The sequence below is a fragment of the Panthera onca genome, chromosome D4 (assembly GCF_046562875.1).
Source record: "Panthera onca isolate mPanOnc1 chromosome D4, mPanOnc1 haplotype 2, whole genome shotgun sequence".
NCBI lineage: Eukaryota > Metazoa > Chordata > Mammalia > Carnivora > Felidae > Panthera > Panthera onca.
In genome coordinates, this window is record NC_138351.1 from 40,890,734 (window position 1) to 40,917,818 (window position 27,085).

Here is a 27,085-nt window from a genome sequence, read left to right on the forward strand (position 1 = left end):
CTTCTAAATAAATGTTGAACAATTTTTAAAAATACGTTGATTGGAAGGGTTCCAAATGATGAGTTCATCTGTCTTTATAAGGCACCCACATATATCCGTGCAGCTCTAGGATTAGGGTCCTACATTACTCTCCACAACTCCAAGGAGGTGCTTTTAACTCCGGAAATTGGGACTCCATTTTCTGCAGCTGACTTATTCATGTCACCCACTCATTGCATTAAGCACATCTGAGCTCTGGATATGAGCTATCCCAGGTCTCTCTTCCTTCCCCGACTGGTAAGTTCCAATCAAACACACTTCCACAGTGCAAGTCATGTTGCAATTACCAAACACTTGGGAATACAACCCCTTCAGAGCGAGGGCCATTATTGTGTACCGACGGGTTTCAGGTGCCCATTGGATGCTCGGACTTACAAAAGAAAATCTCCTGGGAAATTGGAGAGAGATATTTGGTTGCTATCACTTCAGGAATACTCCCTAGGTGAGAACCCTCCATAGAATTCTGATAGGTTTCTGAATCGGACTGTATGCTGAGTGCAGTAAAGATGTCCATTTGAGTTAGCATCTATCTAAGTCTCGCCAGCCCATCTCTACAACATCTAGTACCACTGTTGAATAACTTCCTGCAATATGATTCTTTAGACAAATGGAGAAGAAGATTCATCACAAATAATGGGTATTTTTCCAGAAGCAGCAGCAGCAGCCGGTGCTGAATATTCTCAAACTTGTCTGCAATGGAAGTTAAACCACAGTAGGAACAAGTCAGGAAACCAGAAGCAATTTCCTATTTTGTACAGAGATAAACTCCTACTTTAAGCAAATACAATATAACACAGACTTTTTAAAATCCAATGGATTAGAAAGTAACTCTTCATCCTACAAAAGGACTGTGCATAGAGTACTCTTAAATGACAAGGTCTCCAAGGTCTTGACTAAAGGGAAATATTTTTTTGACAGACATTTTTAAAGAACAATGAATATTTTTTTAAATTTTTTAAATGTTTATTCATTTTTTTGAGAGAGAGAGAGAGAGAGAGAGAGACAGAGCATGAGTTGGGTAGGGGCAGAGAGAGGGAGACACAGAATCCGAAGCAGGCTCCAAGCCGGATGAGGGGCTCAGACTCGCAAACCGGGGCCATAAGCGAACCGTGAGATCATGACCTGTAGTCAGACACTTAACTGGCTGAGCCACCCAGGCACTTTGAAGAATAGTGAATATTTAAAGTGAAGTATTTTCACCTCTTTTTTCCATGTCTGTCCTCCTACTTAAGGGAACGTTCAAGTGATGGACAGAGATGAAAATGTCTTCACGTTTTACTTTTGCTATCCTGCGGTCACAAGTGTGGCCTAAAACACATCTTGAAATCCTGATGTCTTATCCAAAGGCACCCTGACTAGCAATGAATGAAGTCACTTGGGGCAGGAATAATCCCACAAAGACTGACCATATCACACCACACAAGAGACTGTCCACTCCAGCCCTTGGAAGGCTGTCACCGCTTTGTTTTCTCTCTGTCTCTGTCTCTGTCTCTCTCTCTCACACACACACACACACGCGCACACACACACACTCAATAGAAAATCTCAGGTACAACCTACCTGTGGAGTGAGTTTCCCAACCCTCTGGGTCATTGGCTCGTTCATCACGACTTCTACTTTGCAAGCATCTTTCTCCTTGGGGATGGCAAACTTCAGGTCATCCCCCAACAGGAAGGCAGAGCTGCCCTTCATCACCCTGACCCCACGGTTAACACTGATGAAGGTGGGGCCGGCCCAGCCCGGCAGCAGCAACAGCAGCAGCAGCAGCAGCGGCGGTGGCGGCGGCGGCGGCGGCGGAAGGGCACGGGGCCCTCCCCAGCTCTGAGAGCTCATGCTGTCAGGGGCCAGCTCCATTTGTCCACCGGCGAAATCCCTTCAACAAAGGAGGGCTTCTGTGCTTCCCCCAGGGATGTTAGCTCATAGTCCAAGGGGCAGGGCAAGGGGTCCCGACAGTGTGCCCCAAGATCTTAACATGCCCCTTTCATTTCAAACTCAGACAAGGAGGCTTTTCAGGCAGTCCCGGGGCTTTTAATAAAACTCGCTGATCACTCCTGACAACGCCGGCAAGATGAATGTGCCTCCCAAGTGCTTTTCTAATCCTGCAAACGAGAGGAGAGGTTGGAGGGAAGCGACAGAGAGACCAAAAGGTTTGTGCAGCTATTCAAAAGATCCCTGCCGGCAAAGGCATCTTTCAACCCGCCTCTAAGTTCAGCTAAATTAAAAACAAATAAACGAACTTGACCTCCAGCCCATCTGAAAGGCAAGGAGGCCGTTTCATTACGCTGCCTGTAACTCCCGCTTCCAAGCTCGACATGCCCCAGTTGGGATGTCACTTGTGTGGTCCAACAGGAGCTAGCCAGCCTCACTGCCCAAGTGCAGTGTTTGGTCACCGCGTTCAGAGGGAGTTGAGCTCTGCTCTGTTTCCTCATCAGTTCAATGAGAACTACAGCCTAATTTGTACAAGAGAGCTGTCGGTTATTTGCACACTGTTTTAAAAGCTGATTAATTCTAAATCATCTCTATCCAGATAAGAAACAAGCCTCCTAATCTGTCGCCTGCCACAGTTATGACTTTGCTGGGCAAGGAGACACCTGAGAAACACTTGGGTGGAAATTGGAGAACAGATTCGATCTTCTAAGTGAACATTTGGACTTCTGTTTACATGTAAAAGGGAGTAGGGATCAAGTTACATAGCTTCAATAGATACAGCTAACTCGGTGTATACATGCATATTCGTATTATCTATGATGCTAATTACATTATAATGTACTGAATTTGCACAAATGGGGTCTTTGTTTCTCCTTCAACCGCTTTAGAATTTCAAGATTATTTCTCTGTGTTCCCTAACAACAGACAAGACTCTACCAAGTACAATGTATTGCAATATATCCTTAAGTTCAGGGTATGATTGGGTGAACCAATGGTGGTTTCTTATGCCCGTAGGGGGTCTTTACATTTTAATGATGCCAATCAATTTCTGTACAGAACCAATGGATACTGAAATAAATGTCTGATCAAAAGGCGTACCCAAAAGTTCACATCTCATACATCAAGGGACGACTCATTCCCTTGTCATTGTTTGAAACCTTTCACTTTTGAGGTAGTACGTGACATGTGTCACCTGATATCTGAGGGGGGTGTACACTTTATAGAGCAGCTTTTTTTTTTTTTTTTTATGGTATCAGTCTCAAACTGACTCAAACACTTCCCACACTCCCACTGACAGTGTTGGCCACACTCGGGCTGAATTAGGTTGGCTTATTTGGGCACAAACGCAAACCCGGTTGTTGAACCTTCATTACAAAGTCAACCCCGGTTTCAATGCGCTTTCGGCAACCAAGACTACTCAAAAAACGCAGCACGTTCAGAGAGAAGAGGGAGATGCCATGCTCTGTGCACCCCTCTTATCTCACTATTACCTACCTCTCTTCTCCTTTACTGCTTCTTCCCTGATCCCCTGACTTTTTAATGCAGGGAGCTTAGGGTCCAGTCCTTGGACATGTTTTTTACCTACCTTCACACCCTAGGGATCTCATTCCTTGGCTTTAAATACCTCTTATATGCTAATGAGTCCCAAATTTATATCTCTAATCTCCTCCCTTAATTCTGGATTCCATATGCCACTGTCTATACGACATCTCCCTAGGGACGTTTAACGGGTATCTCATTCTTTGTGTCGCCAAATGTGTGCTCTTGGTTTTCCCTCCCTCCCTCCCTCTCCCGGATCTCAGTTAATGGCATCCAACTTTTTCAGTTCTCCTCTCCTTTGTCTCTGTGTTAGGTCTACATCCAAACAATAGTAACAAAGTCCTATTGTCATCGCAGTGAACACGCCTTAGGGTGACCTCCAATAATCCCAGCCTCCTAACATCCAGAAGCTCCCTTCCCTTGAGTGACAGCAGAACCTGTGAGGCTTCCAACCAACAGAATAAGGCACAGGTGATGGGATGTCATTCCCATGGTTACACTATGTAATGTAAGAATCTCCGCAGACTGGGGCTAGAGGCTCTCCTGTTGAACTTGAAGAAGCAAGCCTCCGTGAGCTCCTGTGTCAGAAGGAAATGGATCCTGCTAACAGCTTGAATTAGCTTGGAAGAAGATTCATCCCAAATCAAGCCTCCAAATAAGACTGGTATCCAGGGGTGCCCGGATCAGATTCTTGATTTCAGCTCAGGTCATTATCTTACCATTAGTGAGATGAAGCCCCAAATGGGGGTCTGGGCTGACAGCGTGGAGCCTGCTTGGGATCCTCTCTCCCTTTCTCTCTTGGCCCCTTGCTCGCTCGTGCTCATGCTCTGTTTCTCTCTCTCTCAAAATAAATAAACAAACATTAAAAAAAAAAAAAAGACTGGCATCCAGTTGATGCCTTGAATGCAGCCTGAAGCAGGGAACCCAGGTAAGCTGTGACCAGACTCCTGACCAATGTAAACTGTGACATAAGAAATCTGTGTTGTTTTAAGCCATTGCATTTGTAGGAATTTGTTTACACCGCAATATAAATTGAATGCACTCATCTTCAAAACATATCGTGGCAGCCATGGGTCCTATTAAATATTACTTGGGTCATTTCCACACCCCAAACATCCAATGGCTTCTCATCTTCAAATAAAAGCCATGAGGCAACAATGTATATAACGTTTCTCCCTTACTCCTCTCTTCTCCTCCTGTCTTCCCATCACTTCTTCTGCTTTGGCCACACTAGTATCTTTGCTTTTCCTCAGATAAATTAACATTAGCCTTTTCCTCTTGCTCCCATCCAGACCCCTCCCATTTGCTGTTCCCTCTGGAACATTCTTCCCTCAGATATCCTTCTTCCCACGTCACCGCCTTCCAGTTTTCCATCAAATGTCACATTTGCACCGTACCACACCTAACCACCCCTTAGTATGATGACACTCCCACCCCCAGCATCCTTTTCTGCTATGTTTTTAACCTTAGCCCTCCTAACCATCTAACAATTCATTTGCTTGTCTGTATTTTTTGTTACTGTCTCCCTCATGAAGGTGAGAATGTTTATCTTTATTTATGGATCTATTTTTATGATTCACTCCATCCTGCTGCCCAGATTTGAGGATGCTTCCTTGCACACAAGAAGTAGGGCCACACCATAGGCTAGCAGAGCTGTGGACTAGAAGGGGCCTGGGTCTCTGGGACATTTGCATAGTAGAGTCACCAGACCAGCCCATTCTTCCAGAATTTTACATGGCAGAGAATGTAAACTTCTTTCTTGTTTAACCGACTGTTATTTGGGGTTTATTTTGGTACTCATGACTGAACTGTCAATCACCTGATTCTTCAAGTTTTTCTGTTAATTTAATTTAGTCACTCATCAGCTAAATATTGTGTCTTCTCACCTAATAGCATATGGGACCATAGCTTATTCTCTAATTATATCATATTAAGTACACAGACCAAGATCCTAATGTTTATCCATAAGGAAGAGATAAGAGAAAGAGGAGGAAATCTATTTCTGTGGTTCCCTGAGCCACAATGATATGAAAATAGACCTGAATTCCAAAAATACAGATGCGAATCTTGATCCTGTTATTTTTTTCTTACTATTTTTTTTTTTTTTAATTTTTTAGGGAGAGAGAGAGTGCGAGTGGGAGAAAGGGGCAGAGAGAGAGAGAGGAAGAGAGAGAATCCTAAACAGGCTCCACGCTCAGCACGGAGCCAGATGTGGGGCTCGATCTCACAACCCCGGGATCATGATCTGAGCGGTAATCAAGAGGCAGACGCTCAACTGATTGTGCCATGCAGATGCCCCCAAAGTTGGATTCTGATGAACATCAGTTTCCTCTTTGAAAAATGGAGCTATCTGTCCTCTCGTTTCCAGTTTCCCAGTGAGACCAAACGAAATAACCCATGTGGAAATATTCTAGTTATTAAGCCCCATACAAATGTAGCGTTATTTTTACAAAGTATATCAAAGGAATAAGAGTAAAGCTTGTCTGGAGAAAAACAGAATGGCAGGACTTGGGCCTTGGTGAAGACAGCAGAATCAGGCTCAGCACAAGCCAGAGTATGCTCTACTCACATTCTCGTTTATTCTTTTTCTTCCTCATAATCTTAAGACACGCTCTAGTAGTAAAAACTGAATTCCAATATTTCGGAAACAACCTGAAGCAACACAGCTGGGAGGAAATGAAGGGTGCAAGAGTAATAATTTCCAAGCTCAAAACCAAACATCCCTCAATCAAAGGGGCCTGGATGAAGTTTGCAAAATTAGGCTCAATGAAGATCAAAAAGAGCATGCTGTATTGATGTTTTATTTACATTTGAATTTTGCTCTTGTATTTTTCTCTTGGGGTTGGGGAAAACCAAACACGTGGACATTCCGTGGAAAATATGGCTCTGATTTTTCACTTGAAGAAGGCAGCAGAGGAGGGGAGAGAGAGGATTCTGATAAACAGATGGAGAAGAAAAGAGCAAACAACCAAACAAAAACCATAGAACAATTGCAAAAGAAACCAAGGCTCTAGGGGCTCCTGGGTGGTTCAGTTGGTTGAGCGTCCGACTTCGGCTCAGGGCATGATCTCGCGGTTTGTGGGTTTGAGCCCCGCATCGGGCTCTGTGCTGACAGCCGTGTCTCCTTCTCTCTCTGCCCCTCCCCCGCTTATGCTCTGTCTCTATCAAAAATAAATAAATGTAAAAAAAAAAAATTTTTTTAAAGAAACCAAGGCTCCGAATCACACAAGGTTTCACAGATGATGCTGGGTCTTTAATCTCCTCCCAAATTAAATGGCAGTAATTATCTTGTCTCTGATACAAAATTACAACATCCAGAGGTAACCAACATTTACTTGACAAAACCCTGACATAGCTCTTCTTGAGAACCCCATTTTCTGGTCCCAGCATAGGGCCAAGTCCGATCCTGAGAATCCATCTGCCCGCAGCCTGCTCAGCCTGCTGATATGAGCACCCACTTGGGGCAGCGGAATCCAGCGGAATCCATCGGAACACTCGAAAGTAGAAGCAGAAAGGTGGCTAAATTCTTCCAGGGAGCTTGTAAACTGACTTTTAGCCAGTTTAGATTTAATTTCACCCTGCAATAGCAACAAATCCTGTCTCCGCTGGTTTGTGTGGTTCAGCTGCTTCCCAGCATTTCAAACTCCTGATGTCATGGCTGCAAAGCCAGTCTGTTCTTACAGACCGCGTCTCACCATTGCCTTTTTCCTTTTTGTGGAAATCAGGTATTCTAAATAATATCTGTATGAGCCAATAAAAAGGAGTGAAAAGAGGTTCTGGAAAGTGGTGCACCACTTGGCTTTGAGTGCTTCCTTATAAAAATTCAAAACTGTTTCTGTAATCAAACTTTCTTTCTTGGTAAATTTCCTGAACAGAAGAAAGTAATTTAGTAACATTTCCTGGTGGAGGGGGGTAAGGAATGTGAGCTAGTATTTACTTCATAATTACACATTGGGTTTAACCTGAGGAGCATGTATTCTTTATGTTAATAAAAAACAGGATGCTCCTGTCACTTATCTAAGGTATTCCGTGCACATCAAGAGAAGAATGGATCCTACCTGTATTCCCCGGCTCTCTCTGCAATGGAAATTTTCAGTGGTCAGTGACAATGATGTGCCTGAAAAGAATCATATTTACCACTGCTCCTCTTTAAAATGTTGCAATCGTAGCTACACAAGGTAAGGGATGTACCTCCCTCTTGCACCAGCACAAGACTCCATCATAGCTTTTTTTTTGCTTGCTTTGCTGTTTGTGGGACTCCTATGTGTAACCTGATACTCTTCTCAGTGATCCAGGTAAGTGTTACCAATTAAGGGAAGATGATGTAAACAATGGAACTTTTTGCCTTCCCCATACTTGAGGCTATTACCTCCTGATTCACAGCTTTAGCTTTTACAAGTACCCTCAAGTCCTTAAAAATTAAAATAAACCTGAAAGAACAGAACCCAATAAGCCCAAAGAAAAGGAAAACACTAATTCAAAAAGATATATGTACCCCATGATTACTGCAGCATGATTTACAATAGCCAAGGTATGGAAACAATCCAAATGTCCATTGATAGATGAATGGATAAAGACGTGGTATATGCGCGTGCACAAACACACACACACACACACACACACACACACACACACACACACACATTGAGTAATGGAATATTACCCAGCTATAAAAAAGGAATGAGATCTTGCCATTTGCAACAACATGGATGGAAGTAGAGGATACAATACTAAATGAAATAAGTCAATCAGGGAGAGACAAATATCATATGATTTTGCTCAGATGTAGAATTTAAGAAACAAAAGAACAGAGAAAAAAAAGATAAACAAATAAAAACCAGACTCTTAAACACAGAAAACAAACTGGTGGTTGCCAGAGGAGAAATCAGTGGGGGGGATGGGTAAAACAGGTAAAGGGGATTAAGAATATACGTATTGTGATGAGCAACAGAAATGGTGAATTATTATATTGTACATCTGAAACTAAAATAATGCTCTATGTTAATTACACTTCAATTTAGGGGCGCCTGGGTGGCTCAGTCGGTTAAGCGTCCGACTTCGGCTCAGGTCATGATCTCGCGGTCCGTGAGTTCAACCCCCGCGTCGGGCTCTGTGCTGACAGCTCAGAGCCTGGAGCCTGTTTCAGATTCTGTGTCTCCCTCTCTCTCTGAGCCTCCCCCGTTCATGCTCTGTCTGTCTCAAAAATAAATAAATGTTAAAAAAAAAATTTTAAATTAAATAAATAAATAACGAAACTGAGTGCAAAATGAAAACTATTAAGGTGGATTTAAGTTAAAAATAGCCAGTTCAGAATCAACCCATTCCCACCCACCCAAACAGAGAGATGTTGATATCCTTGCCTAGCATGGGGAAGAAAGGCAAGGAGATTTTTCTAGCTTCTACTTCATATTACAATCTTGAAAATACCAGTCAGAATGAACTTAGAAGCCATCATGGAATTTTTCTGATGGATTTTTTTTTTAATCGTCACTATTTTCACCCACATCAATTTTCAAAGTAGTCCATATAAATCGAATGTAAAAGTTTCAAGTGAAAACTTGTAGCTGGATATAATTATCCATAGGACAACTGAATTGAATCCAAATCATATGTGACAGCAAGTGATTTCACTGAGGAGCAATGAACTGGCAGTCAGGAGAACTGTGGCCACAGAGAACAACCAGCTGTTTTGCGTTTTGGTTGAGGAAATTAAGACTTACACAGACTTCACCAAAGTCTTCAGATCCACTGCTTCCTCTGACCTGAGCACCCCCTGGGAGAGGGAGAGAAGTCTAATTGCTTCTGGTTACAGGCAACCAGGAGTTTGCCTGAGGTCATAAAGGAAGCAGGAGAGCCTGGGGGAATCAGCCTTTGGAGTCCTTGGCGAAGGGCTCTTTCCTCCAGTGCGTGGCCAGCTCGTCCTATTCTCTCCAAAAGAGAGCAGTGGACTCATACCACAAAAGAAGCGCTGGGAAGACACAGACTTAAGAACGGTTCTTCTGAGAAGCTCATGAACTCTGATGGAGCTCTAAATTGTTCAACGACCCCACGAGAGTGAAAACTCCTTGGCAATCTTGTCCAACTCAGGATTTCCAGAGAGAATTCTCTCAAAGAAGGAGAACAGACTCATGCAGTAGAAAGAAATAGCTTGTGGCTTCTACGATTGTTTTTCTTTAACAAATTTTTATCTTCCTTTTCTCATTTTTTGATTACCTACTATATACAGGCACTAAGCTATATTCTTTACATATGTATGTTTTCACGTATTTCTCACAAAATCCTACAAAGCACTTTTGACTTTCTGATTTCATAGACAATGACTTACAGAAGTGACATAATAATCATAATAAGAACTAACATTGATTAAGTGCTTATTAAGGGCTGGGCATTGTTCAAAGTAATACATATATCTTTGTTTAATTCCGCAACCGTTTTTTGGAAGTAGACAGTGATTTTACAGATTTGGAAAAGGAGGTGCAAAGAGGTTAAGTAACTTGCCCAAGGTCGTGGGCTTGAGTCTGTGTCTTTGTGACTATAACCTAGTTTGACCTATGCGCTTAACAACTGTTATACATCACAACAAAATCTTACATTCCTTGCAATTGCTTCACTAACCACCCCTCCCCCGGGGTCTTTTTCTTCCAGCAAGCCAACCCTTAACGATTTTCTTTATGGTTCCCGACAGCAATTGATGATTGTCGCCCAAGTTAGCGTTTCACTGGAGGCAACGTTCTCTCAAAGAAGTAGCTGTGACTTTAAGAGCAGATAATGAGCGCAGTGCAGCTGTCTCCCAGCATCTTAGTGCTCCAACTCCGATCGCTTTGAGCACAATTTAAAGACCTCAAGGCAAATAGGCCTCCTCGAAATTCCAGTCTATTACATCAATAAAGTATGTGTTGATTCTGTTTATAACATTCTGCTTCCTCCACTTTGCAGTTTTTCCTACAATATAATCTAAATCGCAGAATGTATGGTTTAGCAGAAACTTGAGAAATCAAAAAGTCCATATCCTTCAGTTTCTTTATTTATTTTATTTGCTTTTTTTTTTTTTTTTTTAAGAACCTCCTTTTGGGACGCCTGGGTGGCTCAGTCAGTTAAGCATCTGACTGGCTCAGGTCATGATCTCGAGGTTCGTGAGTTCAAGCCTCACATCAGGCTCTCTGCTATCAGCACAAAGCCCACTTCAGATCCTCTGTCCCCTTCTCTCTCTGCACCTCCCCCGCTCACGCTCTCTTTCAAAAATAAGCATTTTTTTTCAAAGAAAGAACATAACCTTCTTCCATTAATATAAAAGATATGTATTAACTAAAGGATAAAAACGCAGAAATACAAAGAAAAGGAAAAAATTCACTTTCCCAACACCCAAAGAAAACATCCTTAGGTTTTCAGATATATGTCTATATACATATAATTTTTAAACTTAATTCAAATCATACTCTAAAAAGCGTGGCCCATCCTTTCCTATTAACATTCTAGTCTAAGCATTTTCCATATTATTAAACATTCCTTGTGATCTTACTTTTCATCTGTGCACCATATCCAGGCCATGGATATGCTATGATTTCTACCGTCATTCCACTGTTATGCTGAAGAAGTTACCATGTCAGTAGGTTGTGATGAAAAATCCTTAATTACAAATTAGTTTATTTTTCTGGTTCTTTCCTTTTGATAGCTTTCTAGAAGTGGAATTAAAAGCTCAAAGGGCGTAAATGTATTTTGAAGTTCCTGATGTGCACGCTTCCTAGAAAGATGGTGTTAATCTGATACCCTTACCAGTCTTGCCCACAGTCCATTTCATCCCTTTAATCTGTGCTCGCCTCCCAAGTGAAATGTGGGATCCTGTCACTATGTAACTTGCATTCCTTTGCTTACTTGACATTTTGCTTTTTATTTCTTTCTTTTTAATGTCCATTAACCAGTTGGAGGTTCTCTTCTCGGAGCCCCTTCGTTTTACAGAAGAAAGAAAGTCCCGTGGCAGAAGTGACTTTACCAATGTTGAAAGAAATTTCTAGGCACAAGATGGAGCCTCTGCTGCCCAGGATGCCACGTCAGCAAACCGAAACTTAGAGAATTTTTGCGTCCCTGTAAATGCTCTGCTTGACCAGAAACGCAGTATAGTCAGTCACCCCAACCCCCAAAGGCCAAGCCAATTCTGAGCCTTCACCCTAATTGAGGCAGACTACGTGGCCCAGGCAATCAGATATTTTCTAAGTGTTTCTTCCTGTTCTTTATTCTTTATCCTATAAAAGCGTCTTGCCTTCCGCCCCATTTTGCAGTTCTCTGAAAGAAGACTGTCCACCTCATAGCACGTTAAATAAAGCTCGTTTCCTATCACCTAAACCGTCTCCTTTCATCAGTTTTCAACGCCACGGTTACACAGGTATCTGGATGGAGACCAAGCCTGGATTGGAATCTTCATGCTAACATCCAGACCACAGCAATGTCCACTATCCCATGCAGCTCGCTTAAATCACAGATGCTCAGTCCAGAAATATCCCTTTCAGTACTTTCTTCCCAGAACTCAGCACACCCTGACAGACTCCCAGAACTGTGGAGAGAAAGCCTTCCCTCAGGCTATGCTGTCAAGACCAAGGTTGCAAAGATAGATCTTTGACTACCACACAAACTCATTAGGTTTCCATTCTCAGATTTTTCAACAGTTCACTGTCTACCCCACCAATAAAGGCCACATTTGCAAACTGTGTTTCTCAAAATACACATTTTGGAGATGTTAAAAGTTTTTCACAAAAAAAAGTCTTCTATATCCAAATATATCTGAAGCACAGAATGCTAAAGTATGTGTGTGTGTGTGTGTGTGTGTGTGTGTGTGTGTTTTAAGATTCACAATGTAATATGAACATATCAGAGGTTCTAAGAAGTCCTGAGGGGGAGAGAAAAAAAAAACTTTAAGCACAAAGTCTGCAAACATAGAAAACCCTCCCTGCCCCCATACAAAACCCAGGTTCTTTAAGAAATCACTCAAGAAACACTAGGCTAGAGAATTAAAAGGACTGAAATATAGAATGGCCACATGGTATCTCCAAAATTTCTGGTCATACCCGATAAATCCATACTTAATGAATCTACATCAGAAATCCAAATTCCAGGCCACTCTTTGGAAACCAGACATCTGGCCTTTCTCTACAAAGACCTTCCACTAAAACTACCTTCAAAGCTAGAGAAAATGGATGGCAGAGGGAAAAGGTTTTGTGCTCTTGATTTACAGTTGTTTTTAATGACTATTGAAGTTTCTTAAACCATCAAAGGCACTTCCTTGAAGATTAGGAAGTGGCCATAATTTACATTCACTTTGCTTTTAGCCAGAGGGCTGTATCATGCAAATTTTCACAACAGCTTGTTTTAATTGAATAACTTAAACAGAAGGAAAAACACATTCACTGTGGTTGGCTATACCTGTTCCTCACCTGGGATTAACCAGTGTACCCACCCAAACTCACTCCTAGGACCTTCTCAACCTGAGTGCACATGACTGAAATTGGTTTTCCTCTTCCTGAGTGAATTCTGGATCTTCTAATTCACAATGAACCACCCAGTTGCGCAAAAGTAAGATTCTTTTTTTTTTTTATTTTTTAAATGTTTATTTATTTTAATGTTAATTTATTTTTGAGAGAGGGAAAGAGATAGAGTACAATTGGGGGGGCGGGGCAGAGAAGAGCCAGAGACACAGAATCCAAGGCAGTCTCTAGGCTCTGAGCTGTCAGCACAGAGCTGGACGTGGGGCTCTCATTCACAAACTGTGAGATCATGACCTGAGCTGAAGTCAGATGTTTATCCGACTGAGCCACCCAGGTGCTCCTAATGTTTATTTATTTTTGAGACAGAGAGAGAGAGAGAGGGAGGGATAGAGAGAGAGAGAGGGAGACACAGAATCAAGAGCAGGCTCCAGGCTCTAGGCTGACAGCACAGAGCCTGATACGGGGCTGGAACCATGAACCATGAGATCATGACTTGAGCTGAAGTCGGACGCTTAACCGGCTGAGCCACCCAGGCGCCCCCCCAAAAGTAAGATTCTGTTTAAATTCACATTTAGTCACGTTCAGAAGTCATCTTTTGAGAACAATTCCCTTTTTAAAAATACATCCTGGTTCTCTGTTTCAATAGGACAAATTCATTTCTTCATTCGTAGTACAAGCAATTGTCCAATACCCAATTTGTGACAAGGGCTAAACTAAGGATTACAAAGACAAAAAAAAAAAAAAAAAAAAAACCAAACTCTTGCTCTTTGAGAGTTTATAGTGTAATAGAGAGAGACAGACATATAAATTATGAATTCAAAAAGAATGGTAAATGCTATAATGGTGGCTTGCATTGTGTGCTACAGGAATAAATAGGAGGGCGGCATTTGGGACTGGGGCTAGGGGAGGTCTACAAAGGGAGGGAGCTAAATTAGAAAGAACAAATAGGACTTAGAAAGGTGAAAGGGGCATGTTGGAAGATGAAGAGAAAGAATGTGATGCGGTCAAAGAATCACCAAGTAGATGTTATGTCAGAAACACGGTTGTGTAAATGAATGGAGAGGCAACAGACACCTAACACTTAACTGAGATATAACCCCTACCTTTGAGAAACAGAGGTCTGCAGGAGAGAGATTTATAATCAAGTACTTTACACTACAAAACGAGGGGTGCCTGGGTGGCTCAGTCGGTTAAGCGTCCGACTTCGGCTCAGGTCATGATCTCGCAGTTCGTGAGTTCAAGCCCCGGGTCGGGCTCTGTGCTGATGGCTCAGAGCCTGGAGCCTGTTTCGGATTCTGTGTCTCCCTCTCTCTCTGACCCTCCCCCGTTCATGCTCTGTCTCTCTCTGTCTCAAAAATAAATAAAGGTTAAAAAAAAAAATTAAAAAACAAAATGACATTACTACAATAGCGTGTGAGCAAAATGCTCTAATGAGTTTATCAAACACAGCAGGTTACACTTAAAGAACTTGTACTATTCGAGATGAAATACTTCATCATGAAAAGGATTGCCCAGACATTCAGAAAATGACTACCCAGCATCGCTCCTTGCGCTGTACTGCAATAACCTTGATCATCCTCTCTGCATGCCATTGCTAATGATAAAAATCCAAACTCACGGATGTCTGGTGCACAAACGAGGCCAACTATCACAAATAGTCTTGTTAAAAGATCTGCTGAAATGGAAATGTTTTCGATGACCTCAGAAACTAGGTGATGAGTGATAAAAAAAAAAGATGTAATGTCGTTTGAGCCTAAGTCCCACTACATCAAAAGTCACAGACTTCTAGGGTTGGAAGGAGCTTCTCCTTCCAAATTTTACTTGCCAACATGATCACCATCAAGTGTTAGGCATTAACTTGGCATCTGACACTGTTTCAGTGCATCTAATTTTCACAACCAACTATGGAGCGGATTCTATTCTAAGGATTCTGATTCTAAGGAAACAGATAAGTAATTTGTCCACGGCAAATGCTAATAAATGATTGAGCTGGCATTCCACACCCAGCAGACAGGCTCCAAAGCCCATGTTCCTGATATACATAGATCCAGGCAGCGAGAAGACCCAGATGCTGGTTCGAGAGTACTTTCCCTGGGAGGGGACCTTCCAGCATGTGGGCAAAACCTTCAGTCAGGACAAGGTCTTCAAGTGAACATCTCTTGCCATCACCTAGCTACCTGCACCCGTCCTTCTGGGAGATGGGGGTCATTACAAGAAAATGAACATGCAATTCTTAAAACCAACAAATAATTAAACTTCACAGGACTCTAATGAGTCTTGCCTTTCTTCTCTGCTGAGGATCTTGGCACAATTTGCATGTTAAGCCGTGATCTATATATCACTTTTTTTTTTACAAATATTTGGGGTTTTGGGGCGCCTGGGTGGCTCAGTCGGTTAAGCGGCCGACTTCGGCTCAGGTCATGATCTCGCAGTCCGTGAGTTCGAGCCCCGTGTCGGGCTCTGTGCTGACAGCTCAGAGCCTGGAGCCTGTTTCGGATTCTGTGTCTCCCTCTCTCTGACCCTTCCCCATTCATGCTCTGTCTCTCTCTGTCTCAAAAATAAATAAACATTAAAAAAAAATTAATAAAAAAAAATATTTGGGGTTTTTTTCACACATATTTGTTTTTTGTAAATGACTGTGTAAATATAGGACAAGAGAAGGAGGAGGAGGAAGGGGGCAGGGAGGGCTTAATGCTTTGCTCTAGGATTACAGTTGAAACGAAAGGAAATGCAACAGTGATAACCACAGAAGCCAAACTATAAGTCAGATCCACCAGATTTCTCCTAGTTCCACTTCCTCCTTGAACAAGGTCCGTATTCTTCCTTTGCCTGTTTCCTCACCTATACAATAATTGATACCTTTCAGGCTCATTAAAATAGTTAAATGTGGTAATGTATGTAAATGTATTATGGCCCAACCAAAGCCCCCAGTCACATGCACACACACACACACACACACACAGAGCAAGGCTCAAAGAAACTCAGTCCCTTTTCTTACCCTTTCTGCCCCAGGCCAACCAGAGTTTTTTTTCTAAAACTTATTGAAAAAATTACCACTGTAATGGATACAGGTCATTAAACATACATCAACACCCATAGAATGTACAACATCGCAAGTGAACCCTAATGAAACTATGGGCTTTAGATAATCATAATTGGTTCATCAATTGTTAACAACTACACCATGATAATACAAAGTGTTAATGACTGGAGAAACCTAGGGGGGTGGGGTTACATGAGAACCTTGTTCATTTTTCTGTAAATCGAAATCAGCTCAGAAACTAGAGTTTATTAATTAAAAAACATTATTAGAGGCGCCTTCGTGGCTCAGTCGGTTAAGTGACCGACTTTGGCTCAGGTCATGATCTTGAAGCTCCTGGGTTCCAGCCCTGCATTGGGCTCTCTGCTGTCAAAGCAGAACCCACTTCAGATCCTCTGTCTCCCTCTCTCTCTGCCTCTCTCCCACTCACACGTGCACGCTCACTCCCTCCCTCTCAAAAATAATAAATAAACAGTAAAACAATTACTAGTTGAGCTATCCTTTGACATGTTCCATGATTAGGTTGAATCGACTCTCCAGTAACACCCAACAGGTCTAGAAATTTTTCTATAGAGCAGTGCAGGGCTCTTCACAACGAAAAACCAGCAAGGCAAACCACAGTGACTTCTTGCTCATCTCACCTCCTGGTGTTCAGGACTGAGCGTGATTCTCTCCATGCTGTAGAGCTCTGTCCTCCCTGATCTGCATACATCCAGCTACTCAAGCGCCATCAGGCCTTGCTGGCCACAGGACACTCCCACACTGACGCCCCACCTATGAGCCCAGTGCTAGTATTAGTTCTCCAACACATGCATGAGTCCCTAACGCGTCTGTGTTCTGCTGAGCTTAATGGCGTTAAGAAGAGTAGAAAGTTAATCCACTTACTTTGGCAGACTTTGGGGTGGGCTTTGGTGAGTGGGAGGGTGGGAGAGTGCTCTCAGACAGTGAGAGGGAAAAAGCTTCCGTACTAGTCCAAAACCAAAGTCTCCGTGAACATCCCGGGCTGCAAACAAAGTATCTGAACGTCTGATTAGGTGACTTATTGCTGAATACATGGTGCAAAAGAATACAGCACTGCGGAAGCATGGCATCGTATAACAATTACCAAGCCACATCAAGTCAGGGAGACGTTTCGAAAGACACAAATATGGGGCAAACAAGGCTCTTGGCTAAAACACTTTCTTGGAGTCTCCAAGACACAAATAGACTAATGTTTAAAAGTTGGCTTGCAAATCATTTGTCTAGAACCTATTTACCAGAGGCACGATGTCCAGACTAGTTGACAAATGCGGTTCACACCGTGATGTCCCGGAGCACTACATAAACTCCTCACGGTGGAAGATATTTCTGGGGAAATCACACTAACACACCTGCCCTTTGAAGTGTTGGCCAAAGGAGCTGAGACTCGGTTATTTGGTTTTTCTCAGTTTAGTACGCCAAAGTCCAGGGCACTATCTGTGTTGTAACCATGCTCCGGGGGTCCCAGTGGTGCTGTTTTCACTGACCACAAAGTAAACGGGGCCCCCGGAGCTACGCAGTGTGGTGGTTGACCCCGATGTCTCCTGAAGTCTGAGGGAAAGCACTGGCTACAAAAGAGACTTCCTTCTCGTGGCTTTAGCCAAATTTCACTGCTGGAAGGAGGCGAACAGCCTTTGTGAGGGCTGACGATGGTCTTCATCACTGACAACGTTCCAGAAACACACCAAGGTGAAAGAGTTGCCCTAATGTCTCTCCTAAACCAGCAGGGTCCCATCTCTGGCTTCACATCAAGATCGCTCATGCATCATCTCCAATCTCAGATTTAACTCATCTGGGTGGGGTCCAGCCATCTGAAATCAAAAGTTCTCTGGTGATTCTAATGAGCAACCAGGATTGAGAATCACTGCTGCAAACAACTACACTTGATTTTCTTCTCCTATGAGTAGAAGAGGTAAAGGGCGCTTTAGTGCCCAAGGACTGAAGGTAGGTCCTTTGGCATGTCTGAAAACCATCAGGGTGGAGTGGGGTGGTGGGACGAGGGCTGGAGTGCCACCTAGAAGACCAGCACCTGGAAGAGGCTGAAGGCAAGATCCAGTTTGAAGGTGACTGGGGACCAATGCGGAAGAAGAGAGGGAGACAGGATGGCCCCAGACAGGGAAGAAATGAAGGAACCTTTCCCAATAGCCTAACTGGGAGACCATTCCTAGGAAGCTAGTCACATGCATGAGAAGTATAGACATGAGGCAGTGGTTTCCCGAATTAGCAAACTCCTTAGAAAGGAAACAGTCTAAAATAAAAGAAATTAACATAAAGTTGAACCAGTAAGATTTTGTGCTAGGACTAGTTTCCATTGCATTCCAACTTTTCCCTTGCTGTGAGTCTTTAAAGACACAGTGAAATACATGTATTGCGATAATACATTTTCTTACCCACAAGGCTAATATTTATCCACGATTTTTTTCCCCCACGGTATATTTCAATTGTGATAGAAACAATTCTTTGGCTTTAGGCAGGAAGTAATAGGTCTCCCTAAAATCATTACCTGCAAAGTCATTATCGATCAGATGAGAAGGGAATTCGAGGCTATCTGGTTAATCATCTGCCGCAAAGCACAAACATTCAGACCTTCTGGTCTGTAAATTAAAAATGTCTCACGTGACTCCAAAGACTAATTCCCTTTTGTGTTCCTAATGTACCAGTTTCTTCTTGTCAGTGCTTCCGTGAAACAATGGCCATTATTTCATGCCTCCTACAATATTTATTAACACAGTTGTGAACCTTGACCTTGTCTGCTGAAGCCCATCTCACTACCTCCAGCCTTCTGGTTAGGATAAACAATTTGGCTTTTTCTACTCAGTAAGAAAACACAAAGATCGATCCTTTGAAGGAAATAGAGCCTTTTTTCTTTTTATATACAGAAAAAGCCAGATAATACTGCACGTTTACCTCATATTCTTCAGCTCACACACCTCTTTGTAGGCAGACCTCAATTAAGCCTTTGAACTAAGGATAAGCCCTTTGACCAAACCATTCACTCTTTGAACAACTTAGTGTTTCAAGAAAAACCTCAACATACAGAATAAATGTTACATAAACCTTCTCAGACTTGCTGGCACCATCTGTACAGGGCGAATCCATAACATCGATTTCACAAGGTTGTTGTAAAGATTGCATTTGCTGTTGTCGTTCTTTTTTTTAATGATATTTATTCTGAGAGAGAAAGTGGGGAAGGGGCAGAGAAAGAGGGAGAGTGAGAATCCCAAGCAGGCTCTGCACTGTCAGCATGAAGCCCAGCGCAAGATTTGAACCCACGAACCGCGAGGTCACGCCCTGAGCTGAAATCGAGAGTCAGATGCTTAACCGACTGAGCCACCCAGGCGCCCCTGTCGTTGTTGTTAACAAATTCAACTGCCCTCACATCATGGGCACGTGTGCTCTGTACCACGGCATTGTCTTAAAGTCTTCAGTCTTGGTCTTCGAAAGTCTGAAGAGTCTAGGTCTTAAAAGTTCGAAGTCTGGGGCGCCTGGGTGGCTCAGTCGGTTAGGCGTCTGACTTCAGCTCAGGTCACGATCTCACGGTCCGTGAGTTCGAGCCCCGCGTCGGGCTCTGGGCTGATGGCTCAGAGCCTGGAGCCTGCTTCCGATTCTGTGTCTCCCTCTCTCTCTGCCCCTCCCCCGTTCATGCTCTGTCTCTCTCTGTCTCAAAAATAAATAAACGTTAAAAAAAAAAATTAAAAAAAAAAAAGTTCGAAGTCTTTGATCTTCAGGTTCTGCCTGCTGCGCGACACCATACGATCTCCGAATACGTCTCTATTAGGTCGAGTGGCTGTCATCATTTGCCACATCAGTGGGGGAATGGATGCACAAGGACCTGCGTCTTCCTACCAATGAATCCCATAGACTGTGATTCCCATGCACTACAAGGAGCCTAGCACCGGAGTGACTTCTAAAGCTCCAGCCCAGGAAATGTCTCTTTCTCGGGGAGTAAATAAAGACTGGTAGTTCCCAGTAAAGCAATCCAGCAACAGTCAACGTACGAGGCCTCATAGCATCTGGAGTGCAAAATGGTACACACAGCACGTTTCCCCCTCCTAACCTGAAGCGTTAAATTGGCACTACGCAGGCTTTTTAGCCCGATGAGAAAAATAAGGTGGGTTCCATCTAGAAGTTTTGAAAGCGCCAAGCTAGTCCTGCCTGAGGAAATTTCCTTGTCACCTCACCCTGAGGCCACGCTCTAAATCCGGAGTGAATTACAAATGGATTTCTCAGGGTGATCAAACCACAGGTTTGGTCTTCTCTCTTTCTGCTGATGTTATGTCTTCAGAATTTGGAAGATCTCCTCCTCCTCCAGGAGGAGACCTTGATTGACGTGGTGGCATAAGGTTTATGGGGTGAATTTGGTTCCCCCAAATTCATATATTTAAGTCCTAGCTCCCAGTACCTCAGAAGGTGACTGTATGCAGAGACAGAGCCTTTTAAAAAAAATTTTTTTTTTAATGTTTATTTATTTTTGAGATAAGGCGAGAGACAGAGTGCAAGCAGTGGAGGGGCAGACAGAGGGAGACACAGAACCTGAAGCGGGCTCCAGGCTCTGAGCTGTCAGCATAGAGCCCGAAGCGGGGCTTGAACTCATGAACCATGAGATCATGACCTGAGCCGAAGATGGACGCTTAACCGACTGAGCCACTCAGGCACCCCTAGAGATAGAGCCTTTAAAGAGGCCTTTAAGTTGGGGCATCTGGATGGCTCAGTAGTTGAACATCCGACTCCGGCTCAGGTCATGATCTCATGGTTCGTGAGTTCGAGCCCCATAGCAGGTAGCTGCTGTCAGCCTGTCAGCACAGAGTCCACTTTGGATCCTCTGTCCTCCTCTTTTGCCCTTCCCCCGCTTGTGCTCTCCCAAAAATAAAAGAGGCAATTAAGTTAAAATGAGGTCATTAGGGTAGACCTTAATCCAATATAAGTAGTGTCCTTATAAAAATAAAAATTTAGAGGACACAGAAGGGTACAGAGGGAAGACCATGTGAAGACACAGGGAGAAGATAACCTTCTACAAACCAAGGAGAGAGGTCTCAGGAGGAATCAACCCTGCTGACACCTTGATCTTGGACTTCTAGCCTCCAGAATTGTGAGAAAATAAGTTTCTGTCGCTTAGGCCACTAAGTTTGTAGTCTATTGTTACGACAGTGTTTGCAAATTAATACAGATAGTAAACAAGAGTTGAAGAGGCTATAAAAACCAACGTGAAAGACCAGTCCTACGGCCCCTCAACTCCTGTTCCTTTCCTACTGATTACTCACCCTCCAGTGACCTCTTAACCACCAATCAGTACCTCCAGCAGTAGCTATTTTTAGTTGTTTCAAGAATTCTAAGAGCTTAAGGTGCCAACCATTTTGCAACATTTGAGCAAAATCATTTTTATAAAATGCTGTGGTGTTTCCTTCTGATCTACTGTATGAACGTCCGTGGATCTTAGCAGGGGCCACAGTTGGGGAGGAGATCAAAGTTCCTGAGCCATGACGTGTGGCTAGCAGGAGTCTGATTTTTTTTCGGATGAGGCAACTATTGCAAGAAAAGAAGAAAGTAAGAAGAGTGCAAGGAGGAAAGGAAGAGAAAAGGCTATTGGGTCTGGAATTTGCAATGAACTGCGGGTGCCCTGGAACACCCAGTCACCACACCACGACTATGTCCTGCATATTAAATGACAATGACTTTATTTTATTTTATATTTTGTTATTTATTCTATATTTATGTTTATATTTATATTTGTTATTTATTTTATATTTATGTTATTTTATATTTTGGAAATGAGCTAGAGATGTAGCCCATACTTGGTAGAAATCAGTTCTTCAGGGGCATTTGCCCTTTTGATCCCCATCCTTGTTTGCTTTTTGTCTTCATTATTACTTTGATAAATTGGCTTTGATCAGCAGACCAGCGGCCCTCCCCGTGGAAGAAACCAAGCCTGAAACAGAGAGGCTCCCACCCCAGTGAGACTTGAGGACACGGCGACCTTAGATTTGAAGGCTGGTCCCTTCGCCTCCTGGTGACATCATCTAGGCCAAATTAAGCTCTCTTAGCCTCAGTTTCCTTACCAGCAACAAGGGGTTGAAACACCAACGCGTAGTTGTGTTGTGCGAATCAAATGAAAAGAAACCTGTGTGGCCATCTAGCACAGTGTGTGTGCTCAATAAATGTTAGTGTTCTCACAACGACTACTGCTGTGACTATTACTCCTACTACTCATCAGACATTTTCTTTTCCCCTTTCCCATCCTATGCTTCATATGGACCAACCAGCCTACCTCCTTGAAAAGTTGTCTCCATCCACCCCCGACCATCTTGCATTCCCCAAGAGGACAGCTTGATGTTGACTGCCACCAGTCCACTGAAATAGCTCCCAGAGGCTGCCAGTGACTTGCTAATTGATAGATCAACTTAAATGTTTCTCCAGCGATCCTCTCTGGCCTTAACAGCACCCAGCAGTGCCCTCCGCCCACACTTTCTGCAAAATTGCCTCTCTCCTGGGCTATGTAATGCAATGTACTCCCGGTTCTCTTTCTCTCCCAAACCACTGCTTCCTTCTCTTTTATTTGTTCTTCCTTTGCTTTCTATTGTCTTTTTTTTTAATCTTCTCTGGGCCATGTTGTACTGCTAAAAATGTGGCACTTCTGAAAACTGTGACCTCAGCTGGCTTCTCACAACACATCCATTTCCACAGCCTTTGGCTAACACCTCTAGGCTTATGTATTCCCAAACCACAGCCCTACCCTCTCCCATAGCTTCTAGTTGCACACTTACAAGGACCTGCTGGACCCTTCCCATCTCTGTTCTCCTGTTCTTGTCTGCCCCTTGCTTGGAATGTCTTTGTTTCCATCCTTATTAAAATCCCTATGTATTGAGACCTCGTGAAATGCTTCCTTCAAGATGCCTTAAGACATGATCGTTCCATTTGGAAGATTTCCTTCCTGCTAATGGAGAAGAATCACATTTTATTTAAACCTGTCACCGGGCCTACCTGTTGGTGTAGCTGTTTATCTATGTGTTTAGAAGGAAGGAGAACAAAACTGTGTATTGCAAGTGATATGCATTCAACACATGTATCAATAAACGAAATCAGAAAATAGAATTGAACTGTGCCTTCAGCATTCTTGTCAAAACAAGGACACCAGCACACATTCACATCTTTGAGCTCTTCTCATTTAAACTTGAACACTCCTATGAGTCTGGGTTATGGAGATATTGTGCCTAGGTTACTCTCTAAAAAGAAAAAAAAACACGCAGGGCGCCTGGGTGGCTCAGTCGGTTGAGAATCCAACTTCAGCTCAGGTCATGATCTTGCGAGTTCGTGAGTTCGAGCCCCATGTTGGGCTCTGTGCTGACAGCTCGGAGCCTGGAGCCGGCTTCAGATTCTGTGTCTCCTTCTTTCTCTGCCCCTCCCCTGCTTGAGCTCTGTCTCTCCCTCTCTTGAAGATAAATAAACATTTTTTAAAAAATTTTTAAAGAAAAAAAAAGAGGTTGGGGCACCCTTTCTCTTATGAGAAACATCTTGCTTGAGTGGTGCCCATAGCTCCATTCCTCTGATTAAATAATTTTCCAAATTCCTAAACAAAGATATAGAAGACAAGCTTATCCAGTTCACAGACAGTGCAAATCCCAAAAAAGTTGACTGTTATCACTGAGGGCACAATCAAAACCCACAGTCTCAATAATCGGAGGCTAGAATCATGGACGGAAGCCAGGAAGTTTGCTTTCAGCAGCACACGTGTAAAACTACATTCCCCCAAATCAAGTGCATATGAATGGGAAAGAGCAGACCTCCTCTGGCAGAGATTTATGGAAAAAAAAAAAAAAGTCTGTCTTCAAACTATTTGAAAGAGGATTGACTTTATTTTCTGGTTGCAGGGTGCAGAACCAGGGACGACGGGTAGAATGGCAACCTACTTTTAGAAAGAACTTTCCTTCAGAGTTGTCCGATAATGGCAAGAGCTGAGGGATGGCCAGAGAAAGGGATCCTTGTCCTAGGGAGGGGGTGGGATTCGGTGCTTTCCGAGGTCCCCTGCAACTGTGAGACTGGATTTCCCTGCGTGATTGTCCTCTGCCCATCTCTCCGGCCTCTTCTCACATCATTCTCCTCCCTGCCACTGACAGGCTAGTCACCCAGTCCCTCTTCCTTGCTTAAACTCACTGGGCTGCCAACCCAGAGCCTTTATATGTTTTACCCATGATGCTCCATCTGCCATGAATGCCATCTCCCCACCTCTACCAAACTCCCTTTTGCCTGGCGAAATTCTATCCATCCTTCAGATCTCGGCCTCCCAGCCCAGCGTTATCTGCTTCCAGAGCCCTGCAATACCCTTACCGCACGCTGCACACCTGCAGGCATTTAATTGTATATTCGCAGTCATTTCATTAAAAGCCCACCTTTTACTCTAGTCTGTAGGCTTCTTGAAGATAACAACCATGATTGTTCTGCTCACTGAAGTCCCTCCAGTCCGGGTCATCTTCTCTGGCACAGAGAAGCTCAGTAAATATTAGCTGAGTGACTCACTTATCACAATGCAAACACCGGGCCGATAAGAAAAAAACTGGTGGAGGAAAGACAAAGATCTGGGGGGTGGGGGTAGGGGTGGGGGCAGGGTGAGGGGGGGGAAGCAGTGCATGCTTGAACGGCTGTGGCGTTCCATTTGGTGATAGTTCACAGGCTGACCGTGGTGCAATCCCAGAGTTTCAAATTCTCAAACAAACATTTCCCCTAGACGTCGGACCGCCTGCTAACAATGGAGCAAATTCCTCCCAGCCAAAACAATAAAATGATTTCTTTCCTTATGTATTTATCATAAACGGCTATAAAAGTCTTCACTTCTGGGGGGTCGGGAAGAAATGAAGGCAGAATGATTTTTACGTCGCTCTTGCTCTCTCTGTACGAATCGCTTTGACAGTGTGGGTGCTCGTGGGTCTGTTCCATGGGTCTATATCATCCTGGAGGAGGAATCAAGTGAGAAGTAGGCTGGGATGAGACACCCAAGGCCAGAGAAGTGGTGGGTTGAGATCTATTATGCTTAGGCAACGAAATCTGGAAGAGAGCTTGGTTTCCCATTTCTCTTTTCTCTGCACCTATAAACTGAGTGGCTTGACACGTTTGATTCCTTCCGGCCTTCACACCTGTGTTAGCCCTCTTCCAAGGAAGAAATACTCATTGAGCACTTATCGTACATTGTGGACCGTGCTAGGTGCTTTCCAAGTGCCCTTTAGCCCTTAAGAACATTCGGTAAGTGTCCATACCCTCCTTTTTTAATGTTTGCCATTGAGAGAGTGCAAGTGGGGAACGGACAGAGACAGAGGGGACAGAGGATCCGATGTGGGGCTCAAACTCACGAACCGTGAGATCAAGGCCTGAACCGAAGTCGGATGGATGCTCAACCGACTGAGCCACCCAGGCGCCCCAAAGGTCATTCTTCTTTTTCTATTACACCACTCTGGGTTCTTCTCTTAATACTACCTTTTGGTTTCAGAACAATCACCGATGCTTATTGGATGAAATAGAATCATCCTACCGTGTTGAAACAAAGAGGAAGATTTACAGAAAACAGAATTAAAGTGTCGTTGTTGTGTGCCACGGTGTTGTCTTCCCAAGGAGGAGAATCACTTTAACAGCAAAAACAAATCCAGGCTACAAAAGGGGTTTGATAGGACACCCCTAGCAACTTTTTAAACATTGGGATAAACTCTCATCTGGCAACGACCATCCTTTCTGAAATCCTCCTAGGCTCACAATGGTTTTGGCTCATAATTTACTGAATGAGGAATGTTTGTGCTAACAGGAAATGTAGACCCTGGAATGAAAATCCCATGGCCCTCCGTGTGACCTCACGAGACAAAGTCCTGGCACATTTCTTTGAAGAAGAATTTAGGGAGCATTTGTAAACCCTGAGCAGCTGATAACCCTTGACACAATGCAGAGATGGGTTCCCGGGGATGTGGGACACCAGTAGAAGGACATGGAGTGTAGTGGGTCCTAGAGTGTTATCTGCACGGGCCTCTAAATGATAGAAAAGTTTCAAGGATAAAATCGAGAGTGAAGAGTGACATACGGTCTTAGAAGCATTTGCGTCATGCAGAAAAGGAGTATTTTTGACATCCTAAACGCAGCCCCAGAAATAGGGAGGGGTAAGAGTGACACCAAAGGCTATCTTGCCATCTCCTTTAAACCCACCAACAAGAGGCCAAGAACTTATGACGAAAATATCCCAACTCTGCAAAATCCCTGTACTCTGTCCTCCAGCGAGTAGTTTCCCACCCAAACATAGTATCTTCAGACAGCTGGACGCTACATTTATCAGAAAAACACACAGATCACAGCTATATTTTCTTATCTTGATGGCCAACTTTGAGAACCCTTTGAAACGTTGCAGTTATGGCAGTAAGAGAAACTATAGTAGAGACAAAATGCAGATTTCATTAGGGAGTTGTTGTTTTGTTTTTTTTTCCCAGCCCCTCAAAGGTCTCTGTTTGAGCCTCTCTCGCCTGGTAGCACAAAAGCTATTAAATCACTTGAATGAAAGGGTCAGGTTACTAGCTGTGCAAGTATGGAAGCGGGCAAGCCCTGTTCAGACCACCCAGCTCTCCAAAGGGTAGCAACACCAGATTCAGACAAGATAAGAGGCTGCTGTCCTATGTAACCTGGCCAGGGAAACAGCCTCTCTGGAGCGTTACAGGACCCCATTGTGAGGAACGGGCTGCACGCTCCGAAAAGGTAAAATTTGTCTAACACACCACACCGGCGGTCTTGGTTTCTTACGAGAGAAAGAAAACTTACAAGATATTTTTGAAGAATTTTAAGAGAAGCAGGGAGCCAAATCTTTGGGCCTATTTTCAAAGCAAATGTCATTCCTCCCTTACCTGTGTTTAGAAGGCAAAGACATATCCACCAATGTCAGAATATCAGAGCTGGGAAGATACTCAAATCCATTTAGTTCAATGCTTTCGTTATATTGATGGAGGGAGTGAAGGTTAGAGAGATTAGATGGCTCATCCAAGACTGGCTAGCAACAGCTAACACTCGAAACACCATGAGGACAAGG

The 27,085-nt window shown here is 43.5% G+C and overlaps 1 protein-coding gene across 11 annotated transcripts in view; it reads right to left on the minus strand.

The window, feature by feature from the left end:
- FREM1 (FRAS1 related extracellular matrix 1) overlaps positions 1-27,085 on the minus strand; it is a 165,811-nt gene that overhangs the window by 135,662 nt on the left and 3,064 nt on the right. For all 11 annotated transcript variants that reach the window (XR_013551763.2, XM_078436796.2, XM_078436794.2 and 8 more), the window contains exon 2: positions 1,600-2,138. Coding sequence is in view for 10 of the 11 variants with exons in the window: in XM_078436796.2 (XP_078292922.2) it covers positions 1,600-1,893 (294 nt within the window). In the remaining variant the exon portion in view is untranslated. The remainder of the gene's footprint in view (positions 1-1,599; positions 2,139-27,085) is intronic.